Source organism: Silurus aristotelis (assembly GCF_946808225.1).
Source record: "Silurus aristotelis genome assembly, chromosome: 10".
NCBI lineage: Eukaryota > Metazoa > Chordata > Actinopteri > Siluriformes > Siluridae > Silurus > Silurus aristotelis.
The window spans coordinates 7,580,967-7,593,150 of record NC_139583.1 but is presented as its reverse complement, the minus strand read 5'-3'; the positions used below and the strand labels follow the sequence as shown (position 1 = coordinate 7,593,150).

The following is a 12,184-nucleotide window of genomic DNA, read 5'->3' as shown; positions in this document are numbered from 1 at the left end:
GAGCATTACAGCATTACGAGTGTGTGTGTGTGTGTGTGTGTGTGTGTGTGTGTGTGTGTGTGTGTGTGTGTGTGTGTGTGTGTGTGTTGTTGTATTTATGTGTGCATGCTCCAGTTCGGAGGAAAAACTAGAGTGAATGCTGGGTAATGGAGTTTGTGTCAGGAGTAAATGCAAATCTTTTGTGTGCATGTGCATGCATGAACGTGTGTGTGAGTGAGTGACTCAGGTACTGTACATGCAGGTTTGTGGTTGCATACACTTTTGAAAATGTGAGCGTGTGTATGCTGTGCTAAATGTGAGCAGGTCATGGAAACAGGTTTCTTCCACAAAGACAAACAAAGTCAAATCCCAAAGTGTGTGATGGTTGTGAGGGATTTAACCCATGAGACTGCCAGGTTGTGCAGCAGCACAAGACTCAGATGCACTGTTAGTATAAACATGCACACTGGTACAATATGTGGCAAATACTGTACACAGCTGCCATAGCGTGGGACTTATTTTTCAACTGTGCTTTTTTCAAGTTACATCAGTGGATTTCAAAGCTTTTCTTGTGCAGCCCAGGACCTCTACTACCTCTATCTTCCCATTACAGCAGAGATTTACTTCCTCTGCACATCACCCAGCCATTCAAATATAAGGCACAATAGGCAAATGCGAACCATCAAGTTTGTTTACTGGAGCCATCAGAGCTTTTCATTTCTGAATTTTTATACCCACAATCCCAAGCCAAACATTTTGTATCACATTAGCAAGACGTCTCCCAGTTTCCTCAATTCAAGCTGGTAATATTTATACTAATATTTATCATCAAGCCCTTTCAGTTCGAGTGGTCATTGAATATAACTTTAATACTTAAATAATAACTTTAACAACACTGATAATAGTTGACACTTAATGTAATGTCTACCACAATGACATCTTAAAAAAAAAAACAGTAATATATATAACAGTAGGATAATGTTCCCACTGGCCATAAATCACAGTCATGAAGTGCCTGGCGCCATTCCAGTTTAAAAAGTAAGATTTATTGTTTCTTCCTAGACGTATTCCAGGCAAAAAAAATACTGTTACCTGTACAGTCGATGTATACCACTATGATGTTGATTTCTCATCTCTCATTGGTTGGCTGGTGGATAAATTTCCTATAACAGCAGATCTAACAGAAGTGTCAGCTATTATACAAATTATCGTTTAATATTATTGCACACGTTCCATTACATTACACTGTTTCAGTGATAATGAGGCCTTACATTAATGGAATAAATATTATGTGTAGTTATTGACATAGCAAAGACATTTATTTAACATTTGGAAGGAGTCTGTAATCAAAAAAGGCCTTTATTTGTCACCTAACGCTTACAGCAAATTTAGCAATAAAGTAGCAGTGCTAGGGCTCAAACCCCTGACCTCCAGTTTAGTAACCCATAACCTTAACCACAGAGTGTCCCACAATTTTCTAATTTATACAATGAGCAGTTGAGGAGCCTGTAGTGGTTTCTTAGTGGTGCTGGAATTTGAACCCATGACTTTCTGATCATAAGTCCAACATCCTAACATCTGAGCTAGCACAGCACTTAGCAGTGAGCTTGTCCCCATTTGTTGTTATAACTCCCATATGCTGTTTCTCGCTTCTGAGAAGATATTTCGAGTTCCACTAGATTTTGGAGTGTGCTTGTGGAGATTTGTACTCATTTAGCCACAAGCGTGTTAATAAAGTCAGGTACTGATGCAAGGTGAGGAAGCCTGAGGTCCACTGAGGCCACTTAACAACTTTCACTCCAAATAATTTAAACCATATCTTGTTTTGTGCACAGCAGCATTGACATGCTTGTAACAATTTGCTCTCCTAGTTCAAGTGAAGAACAAAATGTGATGCTACTGCAACCAAAGACATCTTTTACAATTGTGTGTAAAAAAAAAAAACTTTATCGTAACAGTTTGGGGAAAACCACATACGGCTGGAAAAGTCAGGCGTCCCAATTTCTTTGTCCACATTGTGCATATGAATAATCATAAACACAGTTTTGTTTTTTAAACCATGGTATGTGACCATGGTTTAACAGAGACAATCTGTTTAAGAGTTTAAGTTTAAGAGTTCAACCCAAAATAGGACACCAGTGCATCTCAGGGTACCTTTCACGCACCTGCATGTTTTTTTGCATGGTGAATAAGGAAACCAAAGATGAAACTCATGTGAACATGAGGAAAACATAAGAAAAACATTCAAGTGTGCCACCATGCCAATCATAATAGAATTAATATACAAAAAAATATAGAAAATTAAGCAACAAGTAAATAGCTTCACTTCAAATTTTAAAAGAACAGGACATTTCACCGGGCCTTATCTCTTAATCCAATATTAATCAGCTAAAACTATTTACATCAGAAGGATTGGTTGATTTTGTAAACACACATGGATGCGTGTATGCCTCTGTGAGTGTATAGCAACAAAGATAATTGTCTCCATCTTGTTGTATTTCAATCCCCCTGATGACTTCCTTTGGCTTCTTAGGATGGATTAAGAGCGTTACATAAACGGAGGGGGAAAATGATGGAGATTTTGCTTTATGTAAGAATTAACCCAATTTTGTTTTGTATTGCTCGTGACCATAATTACCAATAGTGCCATGATTACGTTAATTAAATCATGCTCTGCCATTCATTCAACCACAAAGGCACAAACGGACACAAGTAGGACACTGTGTTTTTAAGGTTCCTCTGAATGGCTTCATCTGCAGGTGACAGAGTGCTTGTGACAGTTGTAGAGGGATTGGGAAAGGAAAGCCTCTTAGCCACTGCCTGCATGGCCCACTGCCATAGAGACAAAGCAAGGTTACAGCTGAGCCGTGAGCTTTCAGACAACATGGAGAGCAGGGCTTCTTGACACTTTTCACAGTTGCAACCTGTTTCATTGTGGTGTATTTGCTCTTACTGAGTTAAATTTATTCATTCATTCATTTGTTTACTTATCAATTCACAACAGTTCATGAGTTCATTGACTAATGTACTGTTTTTACTTTAACAGCAGCCATTTGTGTGTGTGTGTGTGTGTGTGTGTGTGTGTGTGTGTGTGTGTGTGTGTGTGTGTGTGTATGTGTGTGTTGCTTGTGTGACACCCAAAGCAAATGCATGACCTTGTAATTCAAAACGAACATAAATAACAGATAAAAACTAAACGGATTATCAAGTGGGTTTTTTTTTTTTTTTTTTTTTTTTGTTTTACCAAATTTCTGTTGAGAAACTCTGATATACTTAGATACAGGTGTGTTTATAATAATTTTATATGAATTTAGTGATCAGCTGAGTATAAATGCTGGTATCTGCTGGTGTCTAAACTAATAATAGTTACTGAAGCAGTATTTTGGTGTAACTAGAATTTCAGTTTTATAATGCACAAATATTATTTATTATTACAGTAATATTTGTTTTACTGCCTTCTAACATGTTCAATGTTACAGCATTTACGCCCTGTGTGTGTGTGTGTGTGTGTGTGTGTGTGTGTGTTTTTCCTTTCCAGACACTAAGAGCGCCCCCTTGTGGCGCTGAAATACTCTCTGTAATAGCATTGTAACTGTACAGTAATAGCTCGGTAGAATACTGAAGAATACCGAACAATTATTTTTTTTTTGCCACTTTAGGAGCCATGATATATGTTAGATGCACAGAAATACAAAATATAACTTTTATCAGTTGTCATAACGTGTCGATTAACGGATTCATCAGATTAAAATAAAAAAATTTGATGTTTTGCTGATTATAACTATACAAAATCCTAATTCAGGGTATTTATGTACAAAATGCAAAAGCCACATAATGAGTTTAACTATATTTTGTACATTTTAGAAAACTTATAGTGGCTTCTTGTTGAAGAGTGCATTGGGAATTTCTTAGTAGGAGAATGCTGAGGATGGAGCCACCTGGAAGGAGGAAAAGAGGAAGGCCAAGGAGGAGATTTATGGATATGATGAAGGAAGACATGCAGGTAGTTGGTTTGAAAGAGGCAGATGTAGAGGACAGAAGGTATGGAGACGGATGATCTGCTGTGGCGACCCCTAATAGGAGAAGCCGAAAGAAGAAGAAGAAGAAACTAGGTAAAAAAAAAACCCAGAATAAGTCCATGTTATTAAGAGAGTAAACAGTCATTTGGAGTGTTATCTATCATGGATGATCCTGACCAGCCACTACATTCAAGACCTATTAAACTGCTCTGAGATTAACTAGATCATAAGGCCAGAAGGAAATATGCAACTAGTAAAGAACACTTTCGGCAAGTTGTACAAGAGCCATGGAAAAATATTTCAGCTGAATGTTTAGCAAAAGGAACTTCACCAAAGAAGGATTTTAAAATGAAAATACAGTCTAACATCTGCAAATGTATATATTGTTTAATCAAAGTATATCTTCATACTGTTTAATTCATCCAAGTTCATTGCATATTAACAAAAGGGACCTGTATAACTCCCAATTGTTGTGTGGTCACCATGTGTTCCTGTCAGAGCATCTTTCTGTACCTTAGATAAATTATTCAGGCCATGTTAGTTCAGCCTACATTTTTAAACGTACTAAATGACAAACACTAACCACACTTGTGAAACCATGACCATATGGCTGACATATTGACTTGTTTAATCATAACAATATAAAAAAAATGTTTAGCAGTGTAACAGATGAACTGTAAAACAGGCACAACTGTGAAAAGGTATAGAATCGTTCCTGTAAAGTGGCTTTTGTTTTAAATGCTTTACTGACTTTCTAAACAGACCTGTGTTTACTGAGGAGAGAATCACTTCCCTTTTTAGTCATCCTGATCAAGACACTTGATTACCTGATGTAGACTGAAGAGGTTCCGGCCTATGCTGCTCCTTCTGCAATTATATCATGATTACGGAAGCGCCTCATCATTTGATTTGAATAACCTATGCAAACTAATTAATTCAGGAGGATTGCTTAGCACTTAACACTTGTATATAGTGTAGCACATATAACACTCTCTCTCTCTCTCTCTCTCTCTCTCTCTCTCTCTCTCTCTCTCTCTCTCTCTCTCTCTATATATATATATATATATATATATATATATATATATATATATATACAGTACAGACCAAAATTTTGGACACACCTTCTCATTCAAAGAGTTTTCTTTATTTTCATGACTATGAAAATTGTAGAGTCACACTGAAGGCATCAAGGGCTATTTGACCAAGAAGGAGAGTGATGGGGTGCTGCGCCAGATGATCTGGCCTCCACAGTCACCGGACCTGAACCCAATCGAGATGGTTTAGGGGTGAGCTGGACCAAAGGAGTGAAGGCCAAAGGGCCAACAAGTGCCAAGCATCTCTCGGGGAACTCCTTCAAGACTGTTGGAAGACCATTTCAGGTGACTACCTCTTGAAGCTCATCAAGAGAATGCCAAGAGTGTGCAAAGCAGTAATCAAAGCAAAAGGTGGCTACTTTTAAGAACCTACAATATGACATTTTTCAGTTGTTTCACACTTTTTTGTTATGTATATAATTCCATATATAATTCCACATGTGTTAATTCATAGTTTTGATACCTTCAGTATGAATCTACAATTTTCATAGTCATGAAAATAAAGAAAACTCTTTGAATGAGATGGTGTGTCCAAACTTTTGGTCTGTACTATATATATATATATATATATAGACTAACCTTTTGAAGTACCACTTGTCTCTCGTATGTCTCTCCATGATTTTTGTTCATGATAATTTTTGTAACATCGTTCCAAGTTGCTCTTTGTTTATGTTGTGGTTAGTTTTATTGTGTTTGTTTTGTTCGTTACATGTCAAAATGGTAAAAAATTATTAAGTGATTTTGAATTCGGAACCCACAGTATGCATACAGTATTTACATTGCTCTTTATTCACATTGTCACAGCATGTTGGTTAACATGTACAAAAAAAGAACTTGTTATGTAATGTACCCAAACCAAAAAAAAACCCAAAAACCCCACAAAAATATATTCACTGGGCGGTAATTAGCAATACTTTAGCCAAGCCTAGCAGTATGATCACAGTATGATTAACTTGTGCAGCTCCTTTTATGCAAATTGTTCAATATCCACCCTACTCTTCAGTAAACGACAGTTCCACTGGAACAATTCTTATAACTTTATCATGACAAGCATTACAGAAGTATGGATACACACGCTCAGTGAATGTGTGTAAAAAGGTATGCACATGAGTATCATTGACAGGGTTGAAGAATGAGACACAACCTTCGTCCCAATCCAGTAGCACTCGGACCCGCTGAAGTTTTTCCTTTAGGTTGATAGGAGTCAACATCTCATCTGACAAGCCTTGGCCATATTTCCCCTTGTAGTAACCTATATACCATAAACCCTGCTTTGAGATTTCTTTGCGCTTATGTGCCGTCTCGGAGATCACACCAACCGCCCAGGCTGAGTTGTTTCCCACCTCGACGTCCCAGCAGTGTCTACCTGAATCAAATCCTTTAGAGCCGAGGGCACTCGAATAGTCAGTGAATCTCAGTGGGTTGACTATAAGCGCTTGACTGCTGTTACAAAGTTCCATTCTGGTCAAATTATCAGTCAGGTGTAGGCAGGGGTGAGCTGTGTTAGGGTCAAGGATAACTGGACCTGGAGGATAGAAGATAATTATATTGAATTAGTCTTAGAATGAACTCGTTGAAAGAAGGGTGTAAATTCTTATTTTGGGTTTAATTCAATATACATCCAATCCAATATTACAGAAAAGGAGGTTCTTGAATGAATCATTGAACAACTATGACAATGTTCTTAGGTTTTCACGGAAAAACAAATATAAAAAAAATTAAATAAAAAAGTTTGAAAAAAGGGCCAAGCATTAGCTGGCAAAATATTTAGCTTTTAATGATCTTAACTAGAAATCATTGGTCAGGAAATGAACAAGAACTAAACACAGAGAGTGAGTTGTTGAGGAGGTGAATTGAGGAGTAGCAGATATATTTTGTGAACCCACTTATGCTGAATTTGACGTCAAACATTTGAATCATAATAATGACTTTACATTTGGTACAAGAACAGTTCAATGTAGCCAAACCATACAAGTAAATGGTGGCACAAGAGGTTTTAGGAGTGTATTTGTTTAATTCTTGCTAATCTTCTGATCATTGATCTGTTGTTAAGACCATTATAAGCTTGGGCTTGGGCCATTTTCAATTGTGATTGAATGTATTTTATCAACTTGAAATCATGAAGATATTAGACATGGCATTCTAGAAACACCAGATTTGAGCACAACGGTTGAAATTGGACTACACTGGTTTTAAAAACAGATCAGATTGGACTATGACATTTTAGTGTTTACACTGACAAGGAAAAACAAATCAATGTAACATCTGATTTAAGTAACCTTTTCCTGCAATCTGAAGTCCATATCAATATACAATTTCATCTACTGAAATCAAACATGCACAACTGAACTCACTATATTTGATAATACTCAGCATCTTCTCCCAGACTCTGAACCTCAGGTTGCCCAGATGCTTTGCCACATCAATCAGTGATGCAGAGTTGATCTCAGGATCATTCTCCTCACTCTCAGTCCTGGAGGAACATCCATGGGTCAGAGCTGTTAGAGGCTTAGACTCAAAACCACAGACAAAATAAAAATAAAGTACCTTTAAATAAAATATACATACCTTTTCAGAGTAGTTTCATGGTTCTAGAATTAAAAATAAGACATGATTAGATTTATGTTCAATTAAAGACACATTTTTAATACCATAAAATGTCTTGTGAATCCTTTTCACCTGCAAGAATGAAATATTATTGGCTCCAATTCCTTGCTCAATAGTTGTAACTTTGTCAGAGAGAACTAAAATGTCTCTGTCGAGTTGAGTCAGCTTCATCACGGCTGCACGAACTTTCTGCTTCTCTTCTTCCCTCAAAGCAGACACTCTTGCACTTTCTTCATCCCAAAAAAACTGGTGAATCTTCTCAAACTCCTCCCTGATCAGAGACTCAGTGTAGTGGGCCTGACACTGGAATAATATTGACGAGAGACATGACTACAACATGCAGTATCTCCATAAAGTATTTACATTATGTTTAAATTTAGACTCCAAAATATAGACCAGGCCCCAAATGGCAAAATTATCATGCTTTCATTGGTCTTAACAACAAACCATTGATCAGAAATTGAGCAAGAATGAAACAAATGCATTTCTGAGACTTTCTGTACCAATATTTGCTCGTTCACTTTTGCTTCATTGAACTGTTCAATAGAAACAGGGAAATTCAATGAATGAAGCTCATCAATATTAAATAGAACAACACCCCGGCTCATGTTTCTGTAAAAAGCTCTTCCATAGTAAGTTACTTTATTTAGTTGTTTAATTCTTGCTAATTTTCTGATCAGTGATTAGATGCTAGAACCATTAAAAGCTCAATGCTTTGCCATTTGGAGAATTTTTTTTGCTACACGCCCAGGAGTGTAGCACTGTTTCTGTACTTCACCGAAGAATCAATTCTATTTTTTACCTTAATATAATGCTCAGTTTGAACGCAGGCACGTTTTGCATTTCTGAAGAGTTTCAGGCGCTCTTTCAGTAGTGCCAGTTTTCTTTTCATATCCAACTAGAAATTGGGGAAAAAACAACAAAACAGGTAAACAATCCAGTAAAGCAGGGATTTTACCTTTACATCTTTTGCCGTTTCCCCCTTAAGCGTTTTTATTTTAATGGTGATTTACATGTCATGAAAATCAAAACAAAGTAGCAATGCTAGTTAGTACGTTTATTAGTTGGTTTGCCAGATAGGTAGCGATATTAATTGCTATATATTTATCATACCAATATATTGATTCATAAAAGCACAGTTTCAATATTTTTGTGAAAATCAAGTGTATAAATAGTAGTTATTTATGTTCACAGTTCTTAAAATGAGCTTTAGAGACTCCTCGGTTTTATTTTAATTTCTTATTAATTAATAAATATTTTATTATACAGTATTAAAAGGTTAAAAGTTAAACGTCTATATATTGATATGGCATTAAATGCAATGTTCATTTACTTCAGTTAGCTAAGTAGTATTTGTATGCTACCATTAAAAAGTGCCACATATTTGCAATTTTTGAATATTATCACATTCATTACATCCTAATTTCTGCTGTGATCATGGGGGTCTAGTAAACATCAGCTACACATAAAACTCAGATACAGAAAATGCAGTTATTTAATTAATGTAAGTATTTGTGTAGTGTGACAGAAGTAAAACACCATGACCATCACCATACCTTTAGATCTCCTGCCACTTCATCAAGCAGTTGAAAGCAGTGTTTATGGTGTATTTTTAAGCTTTGACACTCCATGCACACAGGCTGTTTATCCTCCAGGCAGTAGTGTGTAAGCTTCTTGTTATGCAATGCACAGAGGATCTCTGCTCCACTTGAAGCTGGCTGGTTGGTCTCCTGTACAACAGCATCACACAGGTTCTTTAAAGCCAGATTACATGGAGGACAATTTACTGACGAGTTCGTTCTGCACAGAGGACATGTGGGAGACTCAGTGTGTTGCCAGAACTGTTCCAAACAGAGCCGGCAAAAGCTGTGAGAACACATCAGGAGCACGGGATCCCTGAAGACATCACGGCACACAGGACACTGAAGATAATCCTCAAAAAGAACTGGACACAAAGCCATTGAGCAAGTTTAAATTCGTCCTTAGTACTAAGCTCTAACTTTAATCCACTCTCTCTTTCTCTCTCTCTCTCTCTCTCTCTCTCTCTCTCTCTCTCTCTCTCTCTCTCTCTCTCTCTCTCTCTCGCTCTCTCTCTCTCTCTTTCTCTTTCTCTGTGTGTGTCTTTTTCTCTCCCTCTCTATCTCTCTCCGACTCTGAACATCTGACAGGTATTTAAATACTGTAATTTAATGTGGGTGCTTTCCTGATGCGAAGCTAACATAAGGGGCAATTTGCATTTTTTTTACCCCAACCCTTTCTGAGCATTTCTCAAGAAACGTTCTTCCTGATAGGGCCAGGCTTTGCCAGAAACAGTCGATGTTGATTGAGATAAAAAGATAAATGCGCATTTTCCACTACTGACTTCTGGAGAATTTCCCAGGGTTTGGATTTACACCAGAGACCACTGTCTGTCTTCTGCAAACAGTTTTAAGTTCGTATTTTAGTGGCAAACAAACAGACAAACAAACAAAAATGTCTAAAGGTAAATAGGTCAAGTATTTATAGATCCAAGGTCTAGAGCATATCAATTATGACAATTATGGTTTACATTTATAAAGTAACGATTATAAAAACAGAATGCCAAATTTTCTACAAATCTAGTGGAAAAATACAAGGCTTTAAAATAGAAGGAGGTTAAATATTTGTGCAATGCAATTTGATGCTCTTGAAAAAAAAACCAGCTTAACCTGTCAGAAGCTTGTCCAAAGCGTCCACACAAAAGTCATGTTTTCATTTCTTTTCAAATAGCCTTTGACGAAAGAATGTATTTAAAATCATTCATGCAAATACACACACAAATTCATGTACAGTTCTTTATGAATGCAAGAGAGAAACGAACGGCAACAACATAGAGTCATTGAAAATATTAGATTTAAATGCAATCACTCTTTAGACCAAAGTATTATAAAATTGTCAGCAAATGTGCAATTTGACCTTCACCGGAAATCATAAGAGCGCACAGTCTCCCTCTGTAGTGTAATTGAAATTTGAAGTGCTAAATTAAACATGCCATGGAAAAATGTCTCCTGGCCTTTTTCCAGTCATCAGCTGTATAGTTTTCGTGCCAATCTGCAGCCTCACAGTACAGTTCTTGTCAGAGAAGAGTGAAACCTGATTTGTTTTTCTGCTACTGTACTCTATTCATATTTATGGCATTTGGCAGATACCCTTATCCAGAGTGACTTACAATAATTTTCTTCATATAACTGAGCAGCTATTGGGTTAAGGGCCTTGCTCAGGGGGCCAGGAATGGCAGCTTGGTGTGGCTGGTATTTGAACTCATGTCCAATGCCTTTACCACTAAGCTACCACCTCCCTATTCACTTTATGATTCTTTGAGAGTGCATTCTGAGATGCTTTTCTGCTCAATATGGTTGTAAAGAGAAGTTATTTGTATAACTGTAGCCTTCATGTCCGTTCTGACTTCTCTCATCAACAATGCATTTAAAACCACGGTGTGTTGATGTTGTTACTGTTGTTCTATGCCATACTGCAGTGACAAGGTATTCCCTCTTCTGTTTAATATAAATACATTTAATATGAGTCTTGGATCCAGTTCTTTTAATTTTTTAGATGAATTGTAAAATAGAGGACAAAAAAAAGGAAAAGTCGCCCAGGTGAAGGCGTCATGTTAAAAAAAAATGCACATATTATTGTGCAGTTGTTAAAAAAAACAATAAACCACAACCAATGTGGTTATAGAGTTTTATTAACAATGCCTCAGCTTATCGGGAGAATGTGTATGATCATACAGGAAGCAATGAAGGGTTAACAGCATGTTGATCCACACGTGTGTATTCCTTAGAAAATGATAAAAAAAACCACGGGGTTTTAAGTCTTAAGTATATTGTTATCCTGTATTGCGACATATTACGATTCAACTGAACTAACTGGACTATTTCAAGGAACTAAAATGTTTTTTATAGTAAACACGATGAACAAATCTTAGCTACAACTTTATATTCTAGTCAATTATATATTTTAGTATCACACTTTTTACAAAAGACATCACACAACACCTTCAAATGGATTTCTGGATAATTTGGACTTGTTTATTTCACTAAATAAAAACTAATTATATAAATCTCTTTTCAAAAGACAGACTATTAGGAACAGGATTTCACTTTAGTACAGTATACAGGTTTACACCTGTAAACAAGTGTTGACAGGATGTTCAGTAAGAAACTATTGTGAATAGATGATTTTCTGATTTATATGATTTTATTTATAAGATTTAATATTTATAAGATTTAAGTTGAAGAAGATTGTATATATAGCTAACACAGTGTAAAATCTCTGTGATGATAGAAACAGACATTTTTGCATGTACTGCCACCAAACCTGATTCATCAGTGCGAACATATAAACATATTTGTGACCTTTTTTCTGTTATCATTAGCTTCTCTGTAAGAAGGATTAATGGACAATGACGTAATCATTTTCGTCTAAACAATCTAACAATTGTTTGTCTGTAACAAGGATGAA

The 12,184-nt window shown here is 36.4% G+C and overlaps 1 protein-coding gene across 1 annotated transcript; it reads right to left on the bottom strand.

Moving 5' to 3' along the window:
• Positions 1–5,862: 5,862 nt before the first annotated feature.
• On the bottom strand, positions 5,863–11,863 carry LOC310732709 (E3 ubiquitin-protein ligase TRIM35-like). Its single transcript, XM_083553327.1, has 6 exons — positions 9,256–11,863; positions 8,502–8,597; positions 7,772–8,002; positions 7,661–7,683; positions 7,447–7,565; positions 5,863–6,617 (listed from the first exon to the last, which is right to left on the bottom strand). The coding sequence occupies exons 1-6, from the start codon at positions 9,658–9,660 to the stop codon at positions 6,085–6,087; spliced, it is 1,407 nt and encodes a 468-aa protein (XP_083409453.1). The 5' UTR covers positions 9,661–11,863; the 3' UTR covers positions 5,863–6,084.
• Positions 11,864–12,184: the final 321 nt, after the last annotated feature.

Excerpts from the sequence above, each read along its gene's own strand:
- LOC310732709 (XM_083553327.1), bottom strand. The coding sequence starts at position 9,660 with ATGGCTTTGTGTCCAGTTCTTTTTGAGGATTATCTTCAGTGTCCTGTG. Across the intron at positions 8,598-9,255 it reads AAGTGGCAGGAGATCTAAAG|TTGGATATGAAAAGAAAACT; the intron begins GTATGGTGATGG and ends CCCAATTTCTAG. Across the intron at positions 8,003-8,501 it reads AAACTGAGCATTATATTAAG|TGTCAGGCCCACTACACTGA; the intron begins GTAAAAAATAGA and ends ATATTATTCCAG.